The sequence below is a fragment of the Anthonomus grandis genome, chromosome 22 (assembly GCF_022605725.1).
Source record: "Anthonomus grandis grandis chromosome 22, icAntGran1.3, whole genome shotgun sequence".
Lineage (NCBI taxonomy): Eukaryota > Metazoa > Arthropoda > Insecta > Coleoptera > Curculionidae > Anthonomus > Anthonomus grandis.
Window position 1 is genome coordinate 28,059,865 of NC_065567.1, and position 26,687 is coordinate 28,086,551.

The 26,687-nt window shown below is 34.1% G+C and overlaps 1 protein-coding gene across 6 annotated transcripts; it reads left to right on the plus strand.

Moving 5' to 3' along the window:
• The first annotated feature begins 761 nt into the window (after positions 1-761).
• LOC126749136 (filamin-A) lies at positions 762-25,643 on the plus strand. Of its 6 annotated transcripts, XM_050458792.1 has the most exons (23): positions 762-914; positions 3,697-4,230; positions 6,415-6,559; positions 6,618-6,747; positions 6,805-7,010; positions 7,095-7,109; positions 7,431-7,810; positions 8,845-9,994; positions 10,079-10,320; positions 10,395-10,961; positions 11,468-12,594; positions 12,653-12,783; positions 12,837-12,972; positions 21,100-21,250; positions 22,072-23,057; positions 23,116-23,224; positions 23,278-23,442; positions 23,645-23,884; positions 23,940-24,133; positions 24,185-24,413; positions 24,467-24,682; positions 24,742-24,951; positions 25,013-25,643. In XM_050458792.1, the coding sequence occupies exons 2-23, from the start codon at positions 3,789-3,791 to the stop codon at positions 25,195-25,197; spliced, it is 7,356 nt and encodes a 2,451-aa protein (XP_050314749.1). In that variant the 5' UTR covers positions 762-914; positions 3,697-3,788; the 3' UTR covers positions 25,198-25,643. The 6 variants fall into 6 exon arrangements, with proteins under 6 accessions (XP_050314749.1, XP_050314750.1, XP_050314752.1 ...); XM_050458793.1 differs by lacking the exon at positions 7,095-7,109; XM_050458795.1 differs by lacking the exon at positions 10,395-10,961 and having other exon boundaries at positions 763-914.
• Positions 25,644-26,687: the final 1,044 nt, after the last annotated feature.

Genomic DNA, 26,687 nt, shown 5'->3' on the forward strand with positions numbered 1-26,687 from the left:
TGCCAAATAAGGTAACGCGTTAAAAGTCATCTGTTACGATGGTTCTCGAAGGCTATAAACAACATATGTTAATTTCTTACTTTTAAACAGAAATTGTTCTATTTTTTTTTGCTCGTTAAGTACATACCTGCGGTTGTTGCAATATGGTTTTGGTTTTGCCTATGGGGAGGTCAAGATTTCGATTTTGGTTAATAGGAGTTTTAAAAAAATAATCATTTAAATTACCGGCGATGAGACATACAAAAATTGAGAATTAATGCAGATGCAGGTTTTAAGATTTACCAAAAGTGCCTAAGGAAAATGTATGCATGTATTTGGAACCTGTAGAAAACGGTGGTAACTTTAGGCCCCAACAGTATTGAAAATGAGGTGTTCAAAGTGCAAAGATGTTTTTATAACTGCAAAAAATTGCAGATCTAATGATGATCTGATGTTGGTGTACAAGGAATTTGAGCTTCTAATTTATAAACTGTTTTTAAAATTAATTTGATATTTGTTTACCGATATGGTTTATTTATTTTCGAATTGCCCTCAAAGAAATGTGACCGCATTGGCGCTCTCTCGACTCGACTATCCTCGGGTTTTAATTTTAGAAAAACGGGTGTGCAGAAGAGGTTGCGAGGTTCGTAAGCGCGTTCTTGTTGGATAATGTCGTTCTACATTTGTGCCCAAAAGTGTAAAATAAGCGACATAAAAGGTTATCTGCGTTTTTTAAAGTGGGGTTACGTGTAAGAGACAATCCGAATCCGAAACTAACTCACGGACGGTGTTCTATTCTTAGTTCTGTTCTAAGTTAGCGTTGCGCGGCCGCTCCGCATCGGCCCGCTAAATGAAAACTGATGTGTAAAGTGCAATGATTTCATGGACTTTTGTTTTTTTTTCACACTTTTCTTTTCTGTATTTTAGTTTTTTAGGTGAGTTACTTGCTTGTGCCTTATTAACCGTTTGATTATGAAACGTCTTTTTTAACCAAACTATTTTGCACGCGCGTGCGGTTACGAAAATAAATCGTTTGTTATATCAAAACTATTGATCCTATTTTTGTGTGTTGTCCAAGAGGGCAAAAAACTCACTGGCGACCTTAACTTGAGAACCGTCTGCGCCATAATTAAATTATTCGCAGTTTTAATGTATGAAGGGTATCAATTTTCAAAAAACAGACTATTTATTCATTCATTCTCCTGACGTCAGAAAATACTTGAACATTTCATTCTTATGGAGGAAGAAAGAATTTTTTAAAATAATAAAAACTTCGTTTTTTAAATAAACAACTTTTTTCCGAGAGTTTTATTTTTAGATTCTGAGGGGTAAGTGATTATAAGAAACTTGGTATTTAAACATAAACACTATAAAGTGAATCAGGATTTTTTTTTTCATTCGCTCATGTTACAGAAAAATATTGATTGTGTTACTCACCTTGCTGCTAGAGGACGTCTGTCATATCCTTAAAATTAATTGATTTCATTAATAATATTTATTCAAACAATTCCAGGCACTTACGGACCCTTACTTAACTCACCTCTATATAATCTCATCAATATTCACTTCAGTTCATCAATATTCACCCTGCACTTTTAATGATTTAAAATGTATATAACGTTTATCTAAGTGTAGCTTCTTACTTATTTATTAGCAATAATAATTATACGAACCACTAGTTATTTTATTACACACTCCTATTAATTTTTTTTTTATCAAAGAATGGCGGTCTAATAAGCAGCAACAATTCGGTTATATTACGAACTATTACTTATTTTTTATAGATTTTTTAAATTTTTTCGGGAGCAGCGGTCGAAGAAGCAGCAACAATTTGATTTGACTATAAGGACCTTTGATTGTGAATATAAGGACCTTTTTCAGAAACAACCTTCCATAAAGAAAATACGATTTTGAAAAAAGGGGCTGATTTTACCAAAATTGTTTTTCTTTTTATGGCTATGCGAGAAACATTAAATTTGAAAAAGTTCAGAAGTGTGTCGTTTGACTCTCCATTGGATAATTTTCGGATGTCTTGGTCTTTCGGATAACTGGTTTGTCCAAAAGAAGACATCCATTAAACTTTAGTAATGATATTCTGTTTACCAACCAAGCTAGTTTTACGAGGAAAGAGGTGTACAATTTTCAGAATGAACAGGTATATGCTAAAGAAAATTTAAAATTAATATATGAGCTGGTACCCCTGGCAATTTCATTATTAGTCCTGTAATTCTTCTTCCAAGATTAGCCAGGAGATTAATCAGCATTATCTACAAAGCACTTTTGGATTTATTAAAATATTTACATTTTAGTACCTCTTTAATTTCGTAGAGATATGTGATTTATGTGTGATGGTACTCGACCATAGAAATTATTTAAATGGTCGGTACTGAAAAAAGTGGATAGGTAGAGATAATGATGTCCCTATAAATTGACCCGCATGTTTTCCAGATTTGACTCCTTTGGATTTTTTTTTGGAAAAAAATTAAGTCCATGGTATACAAGACAACGGTGAATAATGAAGAGGAACTATGACAACACATTTAAGGCGCAACAAATAATCTTCGAACCAATGGAGAAATTATGCAGAGAGTTAATTTTAATTTTCTTATGCGTGTAAATCTTTTGAGCAATTGTTATAAAATTCAAAATTTAATTTCGTGCTTAAATAAAACAGCTAAATAATTTTTTTTTATTTAAAATATTCTAATATTCCGTTGCAACATCGAACTATCGCGAAAACTGTTAATTTAAAGGGGTTTTAACAAAGGGACCTTTTTGTCTAAAATCGATAAGAAAATTAAAGATAAGTTGCTTTAAATCGCTCTATTTTAATCTCAGGAATACGCGGTGAGATTTTGTAAAGACCTTTTGAGGACACCCTGTAGATGAGAGTCACCATCGCTTGGGTTTTCCTTAATTTCTCTAACTATTCACTATTTTCCAACTTGAGGTTTCCTTGTCATTGCTAAAATAAGCAAAAGATAATATGAAACGTGATATGAGGAAACATGAGTCAATGCATTGCAAATGTCATGAAGTCATCTTGCAAGTAAGTAAGCATTATCTCATGCACATAAAAATAATAATTCCTGGTAAAGATAATGAATGTGGTCAATGGCTCATACGAGAATTCTTATCTTTGCTAGAAGGCCTTTTTGTTGGTGCAAACTGTCCGGCACCGAAAATTCCTCATGACTTACAAGAGAAGATGGATTCGAACAAAACGATCGTAACGCTTCTGGTTTTTTTTTTCTGCAACGCTTGCCCATAAAAACCGGCGATTTTTGCAAGTCGATTTTAGGAATTTTTTAGCAAGAAACGTTCAAGTTTTATGGGCGTTTTATATGGCGCCTATAAGGCAACAGCAACGAGTTTTGAAATACGTTTGGGACGTTACTAAAATGCAGAAGTATTCGCCCAACCAAGCGTTGAAATATTGTTGTGGTGAAAACATCAATTAAAGTTGCCCCTTAAATTTGTATGTCAAACCTCTAAAGGTGTCTTTGCAGTATGAACAAAGAGTATATGTTGCAGACAATAGGGAATGTTGCCTGCTGCATTAAAACAATCTTTATTAAAGAAATCATTAAACTCTTCAAAGAATTCTGAAATGAGTCATGATTATTCAGGTACAAATTTTCAAGGGGCGACAAAAATATAAGAGGGTTGAGTCATAAATAATTACTCAAAGATAAAATATTTTGTTATCATTTGTAGGAAGAAGCGAGTTGGTGAATGAAGAGAGTCTTCGACAGTAAACCGCCATAGCAGGTACCAAGAAGAGTCGCATCATCTACAATACTGGTGAGATGAGCCAATTTCAGTACAAAGACGGCGGCGTCGATACCGGTTTTAGACCGGTCGAACCACCGGCGGCCGCATGTATTTTGCAGCAGCAGCAGCAGCAACAGCAGTACCAGCACCAGTACAATGTCGATAACGAGTCAGACGCGGACGAGATGGTGACAACGGAACGCGAACTCGCGGAAGATGCCCAGTGGAAAAAAATACAACAAAACACATTCACGCGATGGGCAAACGAACATCTGAAAACTGTATCGAGACACATCGGGAATTTGGAGACTGACCTGAGCGATGGCCTCAGGCTGATCTCGCTCATTGAGGTGCTGGCCAAAAGGGCGCTACCGAAACACAACAAGAAACCCTCGTTCAGATCTCAAAAGTTGGAGAATGTCTCTGTGGCCCTTAAGTTCTTGCAAATCGATGAGGGCATTAGGATTGTTAATATTGGTAAGTTATTATTAATTCAAGTACCGGCTTATTTATGTTAATAACAGTCTATTTTTAAAGCAAGATATTTCTGACCTTCAAAGATTTGTTTGGACAAGAATATTGTTGCCTAAAATATACGCTTTATTGATATTATGTACATTCCTTTCTCACTTGATACGTATTGATTATATATTTGTATAATTTTAAGTAAACAAATTTGGTTTTTTATGGGGTAAATTGAAATTAAAAAATTGATGTTTTTTATTACACATTTTTTCACTTAGCTATATGTATAGAATTTTAAAAAATACTCACTTTTTCTAAGGCTTTTCTAAATCATCTTATAGACAGAAAATAGCACTATATTACACAAACAAATATTTGTTTTAACATAACTTGCATTTTACATTCACAATTAAAGGCTATAGGGAGCCTCAACCTGTTGAATTTTGTGTTGTTTATGTTTGTCAATGCGTTGTAAAAAAATCCAAAAGCCAAAGGAACCATAACATTTTTTAATTTAATATTATCAGAAATTAATAAGGTAAATGATTGCCTAATAAAAACAACGTTTTTATTTTGAATAACAATGTCTACACCAAAATTAGTAATAAAACTGTTTTCCATAGTTTGGTATATATTTGTGCGATGACATCATTGCTAAATTAATCTTTACTTTTTATAGTATATACGACGAATTTGTGTTTAGGTCGTGAAATCCAGCCGGTTTTAGGCAAACAAACGATTCAATTAATCCTACTGCCTTAAATGTACCAAAAACTAAAAAGGTTAATTTTCCAAATATGTAGAATTAGTAATTAAGCTATGGCATTTTTTTGATAAGGCATGTCCGTCCTAATGGGGCACGTTTGTCGAGGTATCTACTTGATACAAAAGCCTCTTTCACTGCGAGTAAACAAATTTATGACACAATGGAATAATTAGTGTTAATGACCCTGGAGATAAATGTACCCATTAAGCAGTTTTTTAGTTAACAAGTACTTTATATTTAATTTAAGTGCATTCTTTATGGATGAACTAGATATAAAAAATGATGATTTTGTATATATATTATATATAAAATTCAAATTTGAATACAGTTTTAATTGCCAAATATTAAATTTTATTTTCATAGTATTTGCAATGGATTATAAATTAAACCATTAGTCAAAAATAAATTGGAAAAAAATAGTACATAAATAAATCTAACAACTAATACAATAAAAGTTATTAGTCTTTTTAAATCTTTCTTATCTGATAGATATCAAATGGAAAAATTGATATAGAAGTAAGAGGGAAAAGTTGAATTCTTTTTTATATATCCCTCCTTATCTCAGTCCATTAATTAGAAGAGGATGGGAATAAAGTGATATTTGTAAATGCTCATTTTAATTATGTTTTTTTACTTAAGTCCAACATACTGAATTGTAAGTATTCTTTCTCATTGTTGTAATATCCGTCTTTTTTTAAATATTCTTGTAAATGATTTAAATGGTAAAATTTTGTTTAATTGAAGACTTGAACTCAAGATTTTTCTTGTTATCAAATTTTGTATTAATGGTATTTTGCCAAATAAACGACTACTACTATTATAAGCATAGAATATTAGAGGATTTACACAAAAAGCCACCCCACTATCAATTATTTATTTATTTTTTTAATTGATCTTACTGTGATTTCATTTTGTACATGTACTACTTTATCAGAGTAAATATTTGCTTTTCACGCCTTAGTCTGAGCCATTAAGAGGATGTGGTGTAAGAATATTGCAAAAGTCTCATACCTATAATGTACATGGATTCTTTTCTGTTATTTGCATTAATAAATAAATAGGGTCTGTTTTTAGACTACAGAACAACTAAAACAAATATTATAAAAATTTATTTATTTTTTCCATGTTTGACACACACACTGTACTAAATATTATTCACTCGTGATTTTATCTTATTGGTGCAATATTCAAATGAAATCAGAGACCGTACTCTAAAAACTCGATTACGTGTCGATGGCGTCATACTTATTTTTAATAATTATTACTATTGTTAACACCGATTAACTAATTCTTGTAATTTTTTAAATTTAAAATGGGGGTCACGCCGCTGCTGCCTTGATTGTTGTCTGGCCATTGTCATGTATGTTTTTATTCTTATTAACGTTAAGCAGGACTGGTTCTGGCTTTAATTCTATTTTTGCTTGTTGCAGATTCCACTGACATTGTAGACTGTAAGCTTAAGCTAATATTAGGGTTAATATGGACGTTAATTTTACATTACTCGATATCCCTTCCTATGTGGGAGGGAGAAGACGACACGAGCAACGGAGGAACCGATGCCTCGCCAAAACAAAGGTGATAATTACCTTATTAGCTATTTAAGCAAATTTGTTAATTATTTGGCAATTTCCAGATTGATGAACTGGATCCAAAGCAAAATGCCAGACCTGCCAATAAAGAATTTCACAACAGACTGGAACGATGGCAAAAGACTAGGGGCCTTAGTAGACTCAGTTGCGCCTGGTTTATGTCCAGATTGGCCGGTAAATGTCAATCCCCTTATTTGTAGTAAAATCAATCTAAAACATCTAATTGTTTAGAGTTGGGACCCTACTGAATCATTGCAAAATGCATCAGAAGCCATGGGGTTGGCTGATGACTGGCTTAACATCCCTCAACTGATAAGACCTGAAGAGATTGTGAACCCCAATATAGATGAACAATCCATGATGACTTACTTGTCACAGTATCCTAGCGCTAAACTTAAACCTGGTGCTCCACTTAGGCCTAGGACAACACCTGATAAGTAAGTCACTTACTTAATTTTTTATTTAATTAAGTAGTTTTAATTTACACATATTTATCAATTTTTCTCTATTTATGCACTCAGAGTTCCTCCTCCTAGGTAAGTCCTTGAAATGGGGTAACATCAAATGTGTGATAAATGTTATTTTATTAACAGGACAAATTGGCTATTTGAAATCCATTTAGACTTACGTCATCAAATTAACTATAACCACATTAAAATTTTGTAAAGTCATATCTTTTAATGAATATCGCCTTTTGCTCTTATAAATCATCTGTCAGATTTATATTGCTTGTTTTATTGGTTTTCGTGTGGCGTTCATTAGTTATTAATTAAGTCCACAGTTAAAATTATCCGAAGTCATGATGAGAATTCTTCAATTTTTTTGATAAACTAACTAAATATAACTCATCATTTCAGAGTAAGAGTTTATGGCCCAGGGGTAGAACCAACTGGTCCCGTAGCTGGTGCAGCAGTCAACTTCACAGTAGAAACTTTCTCTGCTGGAAAAGGCAATGTCACCGTCATCATAGAAAACCCAAGAGGTCAAAAAGAGCCTGTGGATGTCAGGTTTAACAATGACAGAAACTTGACTTATACAGTAACTTATACACCCCCGATGGAAGGGGTGTATAAAGTAACTGTTAAATATGCGGGAAAAGATGTACCTAAGAGTCCATTCACTGTTAAAGTAGCTGGACATGCAGGAGACCCAACTAAGGTTACAGCTTCTGGGCCTGGCCTTCAGTCTGATGGAGTTTTTATTAATAAGGCCACTTACTTTGATATTTCTACTAAAAGTAAGTATACACTATCTAGGGGTAGCATAAATCTATCCAATCGACAACCAAAGGTTTCATCTATTTTGAAAAATGAATGGATTAAACAAATGTCACATGACCATTAAATAAAATTGTCCACTGGACAGATATGCAAAGGGGTATATACATTAGAAAATCTAATAAATAGTAAACTTTGCTTCATCCATAATGTATTCAAATAAGTATGAAACAAAAAATGCATGAAGGTCCAATAATAACATAAATTTCATTGCAAAAAGTCCTTTTTATAAACCACTTCTAAAATGGACCTCTATTATTGTTGGACTAATTACTTTTTATTTTATTGAAGGCATGAGATTAAGAATTTGGTAATTCCATAAGACGCCCAATATATTCATTAAAATGGAGACAGAGTTTTCGAAGAGAGATTCGTCTAATGGCTTTTCAATTTTTTTCAATCTATGACCTTGATAGATGAAACTCCCTATACATTTTTTAAGAAAAGATGAAGGATTGATCTAAAAAATATGATATCAATGGCTTTTTATTAATTCATTAGAGTTTTCCCAATGATTTCTCGTTTTTTTTTAAGCCGTGAGATTAAGAATTTCCTAAATCCATAGTACGTTCGACCATGTCTGAGGGATCTATGAAAATATGATTCTCATAGCTTGGTAAAAAAATCTATCAATTGGACCCTATTGGCTTGTACAAAATTATCATCCAGAATTCATCCATAATTAATCCATAAATATTTCGACCTAATTTGGACCAATGAAGGACTCCATGGATCCATTGGAGGATGTGTGCTGCTTGGGACATACCTTTATTAGCTAATATTAATTCCTTGCGTTCTTGATTTTCTGTCATATAAAATTTTTTGAAAAATTTTATATTTCCATACAAAACAAAATAAATTTTGATCAACTAACAAATTACAACTGATTTCTTATTTTTTTATTCGCAAAGCTGCTATTGAGTAGAGTGGTGAACATGTTTAATTCCGGTATGCTTGCCAATGTTGCTACATTAACTATAATTCTTATTTCTAGATGCAGGAAAAGGTGTTCCAGAAGTGGTTATCCTGGATCCCTTAGGGAACAAAAACTCGGTACCAGTAAAAGTAAGACAAACGAGTCCAGACCTTTGGCGATGCGATTACGTGTCCACAATCTTAGGATTGCATTCGGTAAATATATTTTTCGCTGGACAACCGATTCCCAATAGTCCTTTTGGAGTAAGAGTATCTCCAGTATCGGACTTCAGAAAAGTAAAAGCGAGCGGCAGGGGTCTACAACCGAACGGGGTGCGTGTAAAAGACGTCGCAGACTTCAACATTTACACCGAGGGAGCTGGTGAGGGATTCCCCGAAGTCCAGATATTCGGACCTGCAGGGGTCAAGGAGCCATGTAGGATTAATAAGGTTGATGGAAATATTTATCATTGTTCATACAATCCTTTGAAAGAAGGAAGGTATCGTATTATGATTACGTTTGCTGGGCAAGAGATCCACAAGTCGCCGTTCGATGTGAACGTTGGGCCTTATAAAGAAACGTTGATCAACGCTTACGGTCCAGGCTTGGTAGGAGGTGTTGTTAATTATCCCGCACTGTTTACAGTTGAAACAAACGGAGAAACTGGCGCTTTGGGCTTTAGCATCCAAGGCCCCTCCCAAGCAAAAATCGAATGTCACGACAACGAGGACGGCTCAGCAGACGTCAGATACTACCCCGCTGCCCCTGGAGAGTACGCTGTACATATTCTCTGCGATAGCGAGGATATTCCGAAGAGCCCTTACATATCCCACATTATGCCCAAGACCGATTATTATCCAGAAAAAGTAGAGGTTTATGGTCCAGGCGTACAACCAAGTGGCCCCCAAAAAGACGTACCGACCAAATTCACAATCGACACAAGAAACGCAGGATCGGCACCTTTGGACGTTAAAATAGTCGATAGTAACGGAAAAGTCGATGTGAAATTGGTAGAAATATCTGATGGATTGGTGGAGGCTTCATACATTCCGAAAAGCGGAAACCGTCACACCGTTCAGGTGAATTATGGCGGCGTTGCTGTGAAAAATTCCCCGTTTAGGATTAACGTAAACGAACCAGTGAATCCCGAAAAGGTTTTGTGCTTTGGACCTGGATTGGAAAATGGAGTCAAGGCGGGCACTCCTACGCATTTCAATGTCGATGCACGGTAAGTAAGTTTAATGATAATCAGTGGCTAAATTTACATTACAACCAGGCTTATAAAACCCTCTACAAATTTTTTCTCCCTTAGGGACGCCGGAGAAGCAGACCTAGACGTTCATCTAAGAAACGATGATACGCATCAAGAAATCCCAGTGAGACTAACTGATAATGGTGATAAGACGTTCAGTGTTGACTACGAGGCGCCACAATCTGGAAACTACTCTGTTACTCTGGATTATGGTGGTCTTCGCGTACCAACTACCCCAGTGAAATTCCGCGTGGAGCCCAACGTTGACGTATCCAAGATAAAAGTTGATGGATTAGAACCCAGTAAGAATCTCCTTCTTTAAATATAATAATAATTCTCTTTTTACTTGGTTATAACGTTTTCTAACTTGAAATAGCGGCACCTATAAATAGCCTTCAGCAATTCCGAGTGATCACCCCAGATGCCGGCAAAGCAGAGTTCGCTATATCAATTACCAGCCCATCGGGTACCAAGGTGAAAGCCCACGTGATCCCCACCCACGAGGGCTATTTGGTGAATTTTACCCCCACCCAATTAGGAGAGTATTTATTAGGGATTTCCTTTGGTGGAGAACCGATATCTCATAGACCCTTTAAGTTAACATGCCTAACAGGAAGTGACCCTTCAAAAGTAAAAGCTTCCGGCCCAGGATTGCACAGGGGCATAGTAAATAGGCCTGCCGAGTTCATAATTGACACTCGGGGTGGAGGTGGGGGAGGTTTGGGGGTCACCGTGGAGGGACCTTGTGAGGCCGCTATTAATTGCAGAGACAACGGAGACGGCACCTGTTCTGTCGCATATCTTCCTACTGAAGTTGGCGACTATGGGATTAATATCACTTTCAATGAGAAACATATACCAGGAAGCCCGTTTCAGGCTATTATTAGTCCGGAGGTCGATATGAATATGATCAAAGTTTCAGGCAGCGGGATTCAACTTCATGGTAAACCGGTTGTGAGTGGGAAGATGTATTTCATTAAATCATATGGGGGGTCGTTTCTACCTTTTTATGTTAAAATGCGTTTTTTTTTATTGGGTGGAAACGAGCATTCATATCCCTGAGGCATGTATTTTTCTAATTTGTGTTTCAGTTTTTTTGCTGCTTGCTGTTTTTTTTTTTGGATATAGTAGTTATTTGCTAGTTTAATTTTGAAAAGTATGTTGTGCAAAGGTTCATAAGTAATAAGGAAAATGTTTTTTTAAAGGAAGTCAAAATAAAAAGACTTTCTGTAAAAACATATTTTTTTTATTAACCACTTCTAAATTGGACTTCTTCAATAAAGTTCATACTTTCACTTGGCTGTTTCTTGCCACTGAAGCAATAAAAAGCTTTTTACTACTAATTGAGTTATTGTGACGTGACGTAACATTTCAATATTGAATTATTTAATTTTCTAATAAGATTCTTATCCAAACAAGTTCTTAACAAAAAAATTACATCAATTCCAGGTGTTTACGTAGACTCACCAACGGATTTCTTGGTAGACACTCGAGGCCTCCCAGTGACAAACGATGATGGTAAAGTCACTTGCACCATCACAAACCCATCTGGTGCCCAAACAGAAAAACTTGTAACAGCTCTCCTAGACGGTACTTACAAGGTCAGCTATACCCCATTCGAAGAGGGTAGACATACTATCGATATCTTTTATGATAACGTTCCAGTACCAGGATCTCCATTTATCGTAAACGTAAGACGCGGCTGTGATGCGAAAAAATGTACTGCCTACGGTCCCGGACTGGACAATGGTATTCTTAACAAGTCAAATGTATTTACTGTTGAAACTAAAGGTGCTGGAACTGGTGGATTGAGTTTAGCCATTGAAGGACCATCTGAGGCGAAAATGACTTGTAAAGACAACAGGGATGGTTCTTGTTCAGTGGAGTATATACCCACTGAGCCTGGTGAATATGATGTCACTATAAAGTTTGCTGATGAGCACATCCCTGGATCACCCTTCAAAGTGATGGTTAGTCCAGACATGGACGAATCCCTTGTCAAAGCGTATGGACCTGGCTTGGAACCGAACAAATGTAGATCAGGCATACCCGTTAAATTTAAAATAGACGCTTCTAAGGTAGCTCCAGCTCCAGTAGCTGTTAATTTAGTCTCAGATTCCTCCCCAATATCCAAAAGGCCTGATATAAAAGACAATGGAGATGGCACTTTTGAAGTCACGTATATTCCTCCCAGTGCGGGATCTAACTTGAAGGCTCATATATTGTATAACGGTAAAGAAATAGCCAATAGCCCGTTCCCGATTAAAGTTAAACCAGTGGTAGAGCCTGAAAATGTTAAAATCACCGGCCCAGCTATAGTAGAAAAAGGCATTCCCGCTTCGATGCCCACTTCAATTAAAATCGATACTACTGACGCTGGATTTGGCGACTTGGAGGTTAAAGTTACTGGTCCAGATGGTCATCCACGTCCTGTAAAAATCCATGAAAATGGCGATAAGACTTTTAATGCCAGTTTTGTTCCTGATGATTGTGGGAGGTATAAGCTGGATGTGAAATATGGCGGGAAAGATGTTCCTAATACACCTATACCGATCCAGGCTTATGCCATAGGAAATGTAAGAGTAACAATTATATTATGTATTAAATGTTTTTAATTATATAATTTTGTTGTAGGCTGATAAATGTACCATAACTGAGGGCATGGAAAAAACCTTGTCTAGTGGTGAATCATACTGCATTAATGTTAATACGGAAGATGCTGGAAATGGTGCTGTGACTTGTAGAATTAAGTCTGTTAATGGCAGGTAAGGTCGTACTTTCGCTTCTTGATGTGATGATTGATTACTTATACTTTTAGTGATTTGGATATTAATATTGTGGATAATGGTGATGGTACAGTTAGTATTTACTATACTGTCGAAGATGCAGGAGAGTATACTATCAATATCAAGTTCGGTGGTCAAACTGTCCCTGGAGGTTTCTACACATTTATGGTAAGTCTTTGAGGTTAAAAGCAAAACATGTTTTCTCCCAATTTTTATGAGGTAAGTCATGGTTTATTGCGTATGAAATATAATGTCATGTTATTGGACTGAGCCCTAATCTAATTTTTGATAATCCCGGTATAGGTGCCAAGAAAATACCACGTCCGTAATTTCCCCCGCACCGTTTTATTACCGAAATTTAAAAATATCAAAATTTAAACATGGCACGCTATTAATTTTTTAAATTGTTGGCGCAGTGTATCATCCCGTGTCCACGAATCTAACGGGCTCATTACAAATATTTTGATTTTTGCTGCCAAATATCCAGGGTTCGAGATCCCGTCTGGTGTTGAAATTATCATTTTATTTTTGTAAATAATCCTGTACAAGATTTATAATAAAATTATCAGACCGTGTTAAATGACACGTTTACCGGGAGTTGTTTGTTTGCTTAAAAATTTTGCTATTTTTAACATTGTTAACCCTCTCTTGGTAAATTTAACCATCAGCCTCTTCCAAATTTTTATTATTACTCAAAATACCAACCGGATATATAAATATATCTGATTCACTAGATTAATTTCAAATGCCACACGTAATGTTAAAATAAACTTATTCCTAAATGCTTGAATACGTTTTATGAGACAATAAGTTAGTGCAAACTATAATAAATGCCAACATGTATCTGAAATATTAAATTAAAGTATCAAATTGTATTCTCCCTTATTTTATGAATTTACTCTCACTAAAAAATATTAAATTATTACTTATTGATGGCTTTTAAAATGACAACCTTGACTGTATCGTTTTCAATTATTTTACTTTAATTCAAAATCTTTTAGTGCATGCCTAAGGCGTTTCTATATATACAATTTTAGTGACGTAAATATAGTAAAACTAATATCATTTTTGAAGTATTTCGAAAGTACACATATTAAAATTATGAAAATAATTTCGTTCGCTACGCATCATTTACATGCACTTTGGTTGAATTCAAAAATATTCTCTCTCTCGCTAATAAACTTATAATAAATTAGTCACATTCAATATACAGTTGCCAATTAAATTATTCCAAGCGAACGCGCCTTTTTTCTTCTCTCTCGATTTCTTTTTTATCACCAGAGAAGTGAACGGACGGGGAATCTTTCTGGATCCTTTTGAAGTCGCCTCCGCAGGTTTTCCTGGAAATAATATTCATGTTCTATTTTGCCCGATCTCGTTTTTGATAAAATTATAACGACGATCTCGTTCGGAAATAGCCGAACTAATTCTTGTCCTCACCAAACGAACTATTCAGCATTTTCCGAATGTATTATTTTAATTGTTTTAAATCCCGGGGGCTGATGCAGTGTAGTTCTCTTCGTGGGACCAGTTCGGCTTAGCAGGATTTTTTTTTCAAGTAAGATTTATTTAAAAAAAAAAATTATAATTTATTTACTTGAAAGTGCATATTAAGTTTCTTGGTACAATTGGGGGAAACGGTGCTGTTTTATTAATATTTTCACGTTATTAAAATCTAAATATAAACTGAGTCAGAGCTGCAGTTTTACCAGATTTTTTCGTTTATTATAATTGCTGCCATTTTAAGTAGGTTTTCTGGTTTTGGGAATTTACACCAAAACCCTTTTTTTTTTCGAAAATTGCTATGGAACAATCCATTTTATATATTAAGAAAATATTTTGGCATTTTTTTTTGTGTAAGGAATTTTTGGTACTGAATATATAAGCAGAAGAAAAATATAGAACATTTTTTTTAATGCGGTTCTAAAATTTCTATTTTATTTTTTGACACCTTTAGGCCCCAATGAATCGCATCAAATTTTTATTTAAAAAAAAAGGCACAAGTAGAATTATGATATAGCTCTGTCACACTCATTGAGTTATAAATAATGTTTTGAATTAAAGCTTTTTTAATATGTAATATTCAAAATAAGTATAAATAAAAATGTAACTTAATGAGTGACAGAAGGATATATTTTTATTTTAAATTATTTTTTTTACTGCTAGTCAAAGTTGAATTTAACTCCTAATTTTAATATTTCGTTTTCATTTTTATAAAACCGCATATCATATATAAAACAGGGATGAAATTGCCGTGGAAAAATTTGTGAAGTTCTATGATAAGTAATAGGATAGCAACTGTTTAAAGTTTTTTGTTTAACAGAGTTCGATTCTTTTCGGTCTCAAGTAACTCCTCAATATAATTCATAAGGATGAAGGTTATTGGTTAGTAAAAAATACAGAAATTTTAGTTTCTGGTTAGTGTCATTTAAGTTACTGTAATTATTTCTTAGCTTCTGTTTGTCTGTTTAGTTGTAAGTTTTCTATAAATTCGGACTTGGTATGTCAAACTCCTATATTAAGAAAAAAGTCCATTCTGAAGTGGAGTCAATGTAATATTGAAGAGTTTTATAGGGAAAGCCTTTAATTCACAAATAAAATATCTAATCTAATGTCAGAGGTGATGCAAATCATTTTGCATTCATCAGACTCTAAAGTATTTATTTGTTTATTTATCAAATTAACGGACGTGCCACCATTTACAAAAAAATATATCTTACCTATATTACAATCTAAAAATTATTATTAAAAAAAAAATATACCAACTATTACAAATACATAATACCAAAATGATTTCACAACCTAACTTTTAAATATTGTTTTAATTGAGAAGTACAACAACATTTTGCATGATTTTGCTGACACACCCACCCTCCCCATATCGGGTTCTGTGAAATGGGACCTCAAAGATTCTTATCACCTTTAAATCACGTGGATGTACATAGATGTTTGAGAGAGTCAACATGACCATGGATGGATTAACCCTTTTACGCTCAAGATTTTACAAGTTTAGGTTTCTTTCAATTTAAGCATAATTAATAAGAAATGCCTATAAAGAAACTTGATTTGGACCGATTGTAAGTTATTTTTATACATCTGAAAATCTGAAGTACTTCTAAATGGGACCTTAAAAATACGTTTTTCTGATATAAAAGTTTGCTTTTTCTGCACCTCGTAACCTTCATTACCTTTACACTTCAAAGCGGGTAGACAAATATCTGACACAACATAATTTTTAAATTGCTCCGTTGAAATTGTTCAAAAACTCTTTAAAATGTCGATTTACACTATGGAAGAACGTATTGAGATGGTTTCAAACTACATTAGAGGAATGTCGGCGCAAGAAGTGGTAGATAATTTTGCCGTGTCTTACCCTAACCGTCCCGTCCCGTCTAGATCAACTGTACAACGGTTTCATGAAAAAATTATTACGATTGTATGCATCGCCAGTTCTCACTTAAAACGAAAAAGAACCGAAACTGTAATAGACGAAGAATTTAAAATGAAGGTATGCTTGGCCGTTGAAGAAAATCCAACAAATAGTCTTACTCTAGAAAAAGTAGGAATAGTTGCAATCAGAAAAGAAAAATACAAATCTTTTAAAGTTAGAAATGTTCAAGAGCTCTTGCCTAATGATTATTTTCTTAGAATGCAGTTTTGTTAACAGTGGATGGAACGAATTAACAACGACCCCACAATTACAAACAAAATACTATTTTCAGACGAAAGTAACAAACAAAATACTGGAATATGGGCGCGACAAAATCCTCACGTCATCCAGGAAACGCATACCCAAACAAGACAGAAACTTAACGTGTGTGCATGAATAATTGGACCATTTTTCATAGAGGGTAGCCTGAATACTGCAAAATATTTAGAATTACTTCAGGTGCAGGTCATTCCCGCATTAGGAAACGCTGTTCAAAATGGCAGGATAATTTTTCAACATGATGGAGCCCCCGATGATTCCCAGGACGCTGAATTGGACGTTTTGGGCCATCTAAATGGCCGGCGCAAAGCCCCGATCTTTCGCCTTTAGATAACTCTTATTGGGGCTATCTATCATCGAAAGTGTTTGATATTGTTAGAGGCAGACCCAACAATATCGAAGAACTTCGTAATAGAATTATCGAGGCTTCGCGTATTATTACTCCCCGGCAGCTCCTAAATGTTAAAAGACATTTCTACAACTGTCTGGGCTTTTGTTTGGCTCAATTTGGAGGGCACTTATTGTTGATTTTTGAAAATATATTTTTGAGATTTTGAGGAAATTATTTTGTGTCACTGTCAGATATTTGTCTACCTGCTTTGAAGTATAAAGGTAATGAAGGTTACGAGGTGCAGAAAAAGCAAATTTTTCATCAGAAAAACGTATTTTAAATAGGTTTCTCGCAAATTTTTTTGCAAAATAATGGGATCTTTTAAAGTCCGTTAACTTAAACTTCACTTGTTCCAAGTTTCAATCCTATCGATTAAATAGAACAGGTTCTGACATGGGGTTGAAAATATTACACGTAAAACCCTATGACCCGAGATAAAAAAAATGCACTGTATAGTTGATGTTATTAAAGTCTTACTATGTTGCAATAAAGGAGAATGTGCTCCCTGAAAGACACTCAAATCCCTAATTTAATCAGTATTTTCAATAGTCATTAATAAGCAAGTTGAAAAATTGCAAATATTTTATTTGTAATTAAAAAATCAAATTAAAATTGTAAAATTTTAAAAAACTTACAGAATGTTATCAATTGTCTTCACCCCCTCAGAAAACATAAAAATTAAAATTATTTCTAGAATGGCACACTGCACAACATCCAGTAAACAGCTAAAATTACAACAAATTGAATTGACATAAAATAACAAAATTAATGATTTATTTAAGCCCCTGAGTAAATTCTATTTTTTCATGAAGGAAACGTGTCCAATAAAATGTCTCTGCTTCTTTTTTTAATAGATCACTAAATCAATTTAATATCTTTCATAATTTTAATTAAGAAATTTAATATTGACTAGAGTTATTTATAGGCGTGCAGTACACAAAACCTAATTCCAGCAGGCCAAATTAAAAATTGTTTTTCCATAAAATTTAAAAATAACTTCTAAGCCTGCCGATGGTCGGGCACATCATTTTCGCTAAATTATGACAGCTGAGTTAAATTTCCCTGCAAAGAAAAAAAAACAAATCGTTACGCAAGACATGGCGACAAGCATTCCTCAGCCAAAATCGCTAGTTTTCGATAAAACACCTAGAAAACATATTTTAATCTACTATAATTTCAGAAATCTGTTTGACACAGCCACTCACATGACGATGCTATTTTTAAAATTTAATTCATTAATGCTATAGTGTAAATTATTTTACAAGCCAAGTAATAAAATTCAATACGCTCAAGCCTTATATAAATAAACTTCCTTAGATTTCTTCGTGCATTTATTTAAATTAGCATACAAAATAATTCAGGAAAAAAAGAGTTATTTAAGACGGAACGTGTTGCCAGAACGAAATCGATATCGCGCTAACACAATAAATAAAATTGTATTTACTATAGTGACATTGTTAAAATTTGTCAGTGGCGTGATTAACACAAATACAAATAAAATTATAGTAGTAAAAGCCAAAATATTATTTTGTATTAAATTACAATAATAATGCAAACATAATTGTGTTTAATTTAGAACACAAGGCATATCTGCCAACATTCCTGCATTTTAATTATCTCCTAGGAAAATATTTAAGCGTAAAAAAACAATAATTATTTATAAATCCTAAGATTAATTGGGTCGTTTGGTTTTACTGGCACACCACTTGTTTTCGTGTTAATTAAAAATATTAACCTATGACAATATGTTTGAGTAAGTTAATTAATAAATGATTTTCCCAAAAAGTCTTTCTGTAAGTCGAGTGTGGAACTATTTTCGTAAATCTGCATAATAAATGCGAAACAGCTGTAGAGCACTAAAATTACAACTTAAATCCGGCTCCACATTTCCCAAATTATCCTGCATGTACATGATTGACCGTCGTGTAATCATTAAAAAAAAAATCCGAAATTCATCGATTTATTACATCGCTAATAGAAATTGTTTTGGCACAGTAAAATTTTATCCGGCAATCACTCGCGTATGTCAAACAAAAATTGAATTATTAGAACGTTCAAACAAAAAAATGTTATACGGGGTAACAATATGGTAGTAGTTAAACAAACAGTTCTGGCTTGGAATTTGGCCAAATATCCAGGTGTTAAGTAGCGTATCCTTTACACTATGCTGAACTATAAACAATCTATGATGTGTCATGTTCATTTTTTAAAAACACACTTAAGTAAAACAAAAAATATTTTGATATAGTTCAGAAGAAATCAGTAAAGAGACTTTAATTGCCTGGAAGAAATTGAATGAGAAATATATAATAATATTTAATTGAAGTGCCTGGAATAGATTGCAAAATGAGTCTGGTCTAAGAAGTGGCTTTAAATATAAGATAGAAATTTAAAGTGGATTCAAATAAGTACCTGAAATAAAACTAAAAATTATTCTAAGAGACTTGAGATGCCTGGAATAATTTAAAATAATTTTTCTCGCTGTTATTTACTAGAAAATCCTTCAAGGAATTGAAAAATTGCCAAAAAGAGAAATTATTTAACTTCTCACAGGCACTCCTGTAATAAGAATTCCAATATCTTGACTATCACTATAAGGATTTTTATATGTTTTTCAGATATATTACATCGCAAGTATTGATTTTATATTATCCCTTATTTATATTTTCTTTTTTATCTGAAACATTGTAGTAATCCCAAGTAGTCGTTTTCTTATAGTCAAGATGCACTCCTATTTGTCTCTTTCATTAAATTAAATTATGTCGTATATTGTAATCTGTAACTTTTTTTTTTGGCAAATTAATGTTTTTTGTTTCCTTTTATTAATATTCAACAATTTCTGAAGAAAACCCATTATTCTGTTATTTTTTTATTATTTTTTACAAAGTTGGCAGAAGTGAAATAGAACTACAAGAAGATGGATGTATTACCCCCTTTAAATAGAGTTTTTACCAGAATTATCTTACAACTATCTGAAAAAATTTCAACTCTGTCAAAAGTTCCATAAATTTTAAAAAATAATTTTTAAAATAAATATATAATTGAAATATAGATTTCTTAGTAAATTTTAGGTTCTGGTATATTTACTAAACTGTAGATTATACGTATATCATGTACGAGTCTATTTACACATGAGAGAAAATTTTGGCATTTAAAAATATTGACACAGGATTATCTCGTTTTTAAACTCGATTACTACTCCTCAAATATTCGATGACACTCTTCTGAAAAATCACTCTTTTTCGTCCATATTATCCAATCTAATAACGCTGTTTTTATACTAAATATTTATATATAAAATTATATGATATCTAAATAAGCAGTATTATTAAATTAATTATTGAATATATATTTTCTGCAGAAATATTGTTTTTCATCGACACAACCCTTACCCCCCCCCACCCACCCCAAACATTTGCCCGGTAAGAACTTCTTTTGAAAAATCACCGTTTTTCGTCCATATTAGCCAATCTAATAGCACTGTTTTTGTATTAAATATTTATTAATATACAACTGTGTTATTAGATTAAATATTAACGACGACACCAGCTGTTATTCATGGATATTATTTAGGAAAACAATGATTTTTGAATACAGTTTCTTACTGGTAAGTTGTGTGGGGTGGGTGGGGGGGTTTAGGGTAGAGTTCATGAAAAACTGTATTTTTGCAGGAAAAAATTGCCTGAGAGAAAAATATTTTTTTAGAGAATTATAGATGATAAAAAAATCAATAGTTTTTGTATCTGTACTTTTCTCACATAACCTTAAGGTTTTCGCGTAAAATGTGAAAAAAACCCTATTTTATTTATCTAAAGCAAGGCGTATCGCTAAGAAAATTGCAGTATTGTGCTAGTTTTTAATAAGTGGAAATTCAGTTTTTTTAAATAAATCATTAAGTTTTTTTTAGTATCACTGATACTCCCTTGAGTAATTAAATATATTTTAATAACTTCTACTGGTTTTGTTTGATTTTCTTCATCACCCTGCGATAGATCATTGTTTATATATTTAAAATAAGTGAATGTTGTAAAATTTTCTAAGGGTATGTAAAAATCTTTTATTTTTAGACGATACTCTTAGTCCCATGCTTATCCACGGTCTTTTTATTTTTACTTTTACCTGATTTTAACAGAAATTTAGTATTAAATTGTTCCAGAGGATCTGGAATAACCATTTCAATATTTTAAAATTTTAGGCTGAAGAATCGGTAAGGAAAACCGAAAAAACCACAGTCACTCAAACTGAGAGCAGAAAGCAAACTTCCACTAGTCAAACTAGTAGTCAACAATACAGGCCAGTCAGTTTAAATAACATTCCTTTGCCCAGCACAGGTGGACACGTCACAGGTAAGTTTTTCAATTAAAAAAGTAAAAATCTAGTTAATTCTGATTAGTGAAACATCTCCGACGCCAAATGTATGACGAATCGGACAAATTGCACCTTTCGGGAAAAAAAAAATTCTTCGAATCACGTTTAACCTAATTCCTGGTGGCACTCTCCATATTCCCGATATTTTTAGATGTCAGATATTATCCACCTTGATATTTTCTTAGCGCTGCTTTTAATATACATATATCACACTGCGTGTTTCACTGAAATGATATCAGATTATTTCCATAACATGAGAGTTTGGACATTGACGAGTAGCAGTCAGTGCACCTCGGCCACTTGAACGAGACGGCCGAAGAATATTCGGGATTTAGTTTTTTTTTTAACCAATAAATTATTATGATGTGCTGAATCTTAAAGGAATATGTTTTCTTGGATTAATACGGTCGAGCCTCCAGAAGCAAACTGGGACGAGATCAGTCGTGTGTACATCTTTAAACTCAAACGGATCACTCACTCTGAAGTCGATCATCACGAATTTCCGGTTGTTATTAGAAACGTTCCTTCGATACCCGTTGATAATAGAGTTTTCGGGAGTGATTTTGTACCTATTACTTTTTTAGCTTCATATACTATTAATACACATAAAGGTAATACAAAATGTTTGCATGTCTGTTTTTTGGGATTACACCATCAATTGTAAACAACTGCCAATTTTTTTTAAAATTAACTTTCCTAATCTATCTGTATAAGGACTAATTTTTCCTCAAGAAAGTGATTATAATCTTATCGGCATTTATTTGCCATGATAAAAAATAAATTAAAAATAATTTTCCAGCTCAAGTGAAAATGCCCAGTGGAAATGTAGACAGGCCCGTTATAGAAGACAACCACGATGGTACAGTATCAATAAAATATGAGCCACGCGAAGAAGGCGTCCATGAACTAGCAGTGAAATTCAACGGAGAACATGTTCAAGGGTCTCCATATAAATTCCACGTTGACTCAGTGAGTTCCGGATACGTAACAGCTTATGGTCCTGGCTTAACTCATGGAGTCACTGGTGAGCCGAGCAACTTCACCATCTCCACCAAAGGAGCTGGTGATGGTGGTCTTTCCATGGCGGTCGAGGGTCCTAGCAAAGCAGAAATAAGTTGCCACGATAATAAAGATGGAACAGTCTCAGTGTCTTATCTGCCCACTGCTCCTGGTGAATATAAAATATCCGTGAGGTTTGGAGATAAGCACATTAAAGGTTCGCCATTCTTCGCTAAAATTACCGGCGAAGGTAGAAAAAGGAACCAGATCTCCGTAGGTTCCTGCAGCGAAGTTTCTTTACCGGGAAAGATATCAGATGCAGACATTCGTTCGTTGAATGCTTCAATTCAAGCGCCAAGCGGTTTGGAGGAACCGTGCTTCCTAAAAAGACTTGCCACTGGAAATATTGGCATCTCCTTCACTCCCAGAGAAGTAGGTGAGCATGTGGTTTCAGTTAAGAAACTTGGAAACCATATCACAAACTCGCCGTTTAAAATCAACGTTTGCGAACGCGAAGTGGGAGATGCTAGGAAGGTGAAGGTGTCTGGCAATGCCCTTAAGGAGGGCAAGACGCATGTCGATAACACATTCACGGTAGATACTAGAAACGCCGGATTTGGCGGGTTGAGTCTTTCGATTGAAGGCCCTAGCAAAGCTGAGATTCAGTGCAACGACAACTCGGATGGAACTTTAAATATTTCTTATAAACCTACCGAGCCTGGGTATTATATTGTTAATCTTAAGTTTGCTGATCACCACGTGGACGGGTCACCTTTCACCGTTAAGGTACGCAGAATAGACAAAAAAAATCTTAATTAATTTATTGACATAATTGCTTTTGCAGGTCACTGGAGAAGGATCAAATAGACAACGAGAGAAAATCCAAAGGCAAAGAGATGCAGTTCCAGTCACAGAAGTTGGAAGCCAGTGCAAGCTCACCTTCAAGATGCCCGGTACTGCATTTAAAATATGTTTATTGTCTTTGGTTATACATAATATTTTTTAGGTATTACATCATTCGACCTTAGTGCCACCGTCACTTCTCCCGGTGGTATCACCGAAGATGCTGAAATTAATGAAATCAAGGATGGACTGTATGCTGTTCATTTTGTACCAAAAGAATTGGGTGTACACACTGTTTCTGTCAGATATAAGGATATTCATATTCCTGGTACGTTCATTTGTAAAAACTAATTGAAAATGTTTTATTACCAACTATATTAACCATATAGCGAATAATATATTTGGGTCGCTATATGTACTTAAATATTTGATTAGTATTAATATATACACTAATGGAATTTTATATTACTAACTGTTGGACTTATAACCCTGGAATATTGACTAATCACATAATGCTCTTGTTCTTTTAGGATCGCCTTTCCAATTTACTGTGGGTCCCTATCGCGATCACGGTGCTCATTTAGTAAAAGCTGGTGGTGCAGGTCTGGAAAGGGGTGAACAAGGGGAGAATAATGAGTTTAACGTCTGGACCAGGGAGGCTGGTAGTGGTCAACTGGCGATTTCCGTTGAAGGCCCTAGTAAAGCTGAAATCAACTTTACCGATCGTAAAGACGGTTCTTGTGATGTTTCTTATAAAGTTACTGAGCCCGGTAAGTTTTTGTACTTTATTGGAAACACTGGATGCTAAATCATAAGGTCTTATAGGTGAATACAGGATAGGTTTGAAGTTCAACGACGAGCACATTCCGGACTCTCCGTTCAAGGTGTATATTTCACCAGCTGTTGGAGATGCTCATCTACTGGAAGTTGCTCAGTTCCCGGAAGGATACATCCAGGCTGACAAACCATCTCAGTTTATTGTTCGCAGGAATGGAGCTAAAGGAGATCTCGATGCTAAAGTAAGCTTTATTTAAATTACAGATGTTAGTTCTAATTTTGTTCTTGTGTAGATTATCAGTCCATCTGGTCATGAAGATGATTGTTTCGTGCAAAAAATCGACATGGAAGAGGACTCGGTTCGTTTCATGCCTAGAGAAAATGGTATCCATAAAATCCACGCGAAGTTTAACGGAGTTCATATTCCTGGATCGCCGTTCAGTGTTAAAGTTGGCAAAGACACTGCAGACCCGGCTGCTGTACACGCTCAAGGAAATGGTTTAATGAAGGAAGTTAAAACTGGTAAATATTTCAAGTGTTTTTACTTCTGCGTTATTTACAATCACAAATTTCAGGAGCAAAAACCGATTTTATTGTGGACACGGTTAACGCCGGTGCGGGTACGCTGGCTGTAAACATTGATGGCCCAAGCAAAGTAGCTATGGATTGCACTGAGGTGGAAGAAGGTTACAAAGTGAGATACACTCCTATTGCTCCTGGAGATTATTATATCAGCATCAAGTACAATAATGTACACATTGTTGGATCACCCTTCAAAGTTAATAGCAAAGGTATTGACATAGGATGAGGCTTTTATTAAAGCAGAATAATTAATTTAGAGGTGTTATAGGTAACGCTAACGTGGCTGATATTGGTGGACAAGAATCTTCATCAGTGGTGGTTGAAACCACTAATAAAGTTGGTAAGGGCGCCAACCACAAAGGGCCGGTGCTGCCTCACTTCAAGAGCGACGCCTCGAAAGTGTCTTCTAAAGGCATGGGACTGAAAAAGGCTTATTTGGGGAAACAAAATCAGTTCACTGTTGGAGCACAAGATGCAGGTAAGGACATTATCATAAAAAATTCTTTTTTCGTTATAAATAATGACATTTGTTTGTGCAGGTCCAAATATATTATTTGTGGGTGTTCACGGACCAAAGGGACCATGTGATGAAGTCTTTATCAAGCACAAGGGACGCAATTTGTATGACGTGAACTACATGGTTAGAGACCGAGGAGAATACTTGATCATCGTCAAATGGGGAGACGATCATATTCCGGGATCGCCATTTAAAGTAGATGTCTAGATTTGAAAGGTTTTTTTTGTTAACATCTAAAAATTATTATTATATAATATGTTAAGTTTTTTTTATATCTATTTTATTATGTAAATATTTATTTCTAATTAGGTTAATTAAGGTAAAAACCTTGACACTTTTTCCAATACGTTGACAAATTCTCCAGAAGTGTTTGGCAGTTCGATGCGTTTGGCTTGGAATAAATTAGGCCAGTATTCGTTAAGTAGATAATTTTTTTTTAGTATTCGAAATTTATTTGGGGACCACCAAATGGGAGTTGATTCTTTGGTTCAAAAAGTTTCAAATTTATTCGAATCCAAATGCTCAACTGTGTTATTTAAGAAAAAAAAAACGATTTGCTCCATAACAGTTAAATTGCCTCAAAGGGGTATATAATAACATATTCTATTTTAATATTATATTCATTTTTTTAAATAAATAAAGTTAAAAACCTATTTTGAGCATTTTATTTCTTTGATATTTTAGGTGGTTATGGTTTTAGTCAATTAATCTTTGAAAACACATGCAAGAATGCTTGCTATGATAACAGTTCTATAAATTACAGAAATTTTATAGATTTTACTACTTCGGTTGTAACTTTAGATCATATATCTGTGGACAACACAATTCAGTTACTACACAACAATGGTCCAAGTTTGCCTTTAACTCCATCACATCAGCCCATTACCCAGACAGGCATAATAACTTATATCTTAATAATATTCCTCTTAAGTTCTGGTATTAATGCTGAAGGCAAAGGTAAACTTTTGATAAGCAATCTTTCATATGTTTTTAATATTTGCTTTCCTATAAAGAAAGTTAAAAATCACTCTGTTAATCGGTTCAATCCTACCTTAACAAATATGAGAGAAACATCAATTTTTTTTAATGATCTAGGAATGATGAAATAAAGCACTTTGAGAAATAGGTTTAGACAAGAATACAGAAAAGCTATACAAATTTCAAATTCTAATTTTATTAAAATATGTTGATAGCAAAGCAAAAGTTTCATACCAAGTAACAAACCAGTATACCTAGAAACATGGGGTCCTGTAGATCCTGTGTATTACATACAGCTTCTGAATGTGTGTATTCCTGTTGGAGGCTTTTCCTTAAAAAATATTGGTTTTACTTATAATAAACTCTTGTATAATTGAGGGGTTGTACCCAAGCTTTTTAAAATTATCTATAATAATACTTCTGATATAAGGGTAATACTGCAGACCCTAATAATTATTGACCCACTTTAGTGCTACTCATAGATAAAAGATATATAATATTTAAATACTTGGTGCTACCTATATCCAAAATGGAATTATTACTAAAAAATCAAACACCGACTGCATATCACATGATATGCTGCTACCAACACTTAAACAATATGGGCACAAAGCAACAATTGGTGGTTGCTTTGTGAATATGGGTTTGAAGTCTAGTGGCATTAGAGTTATAAAAAGAATTGACAGAACCCCTTAATCGTTATCCCTGATGATGGACAT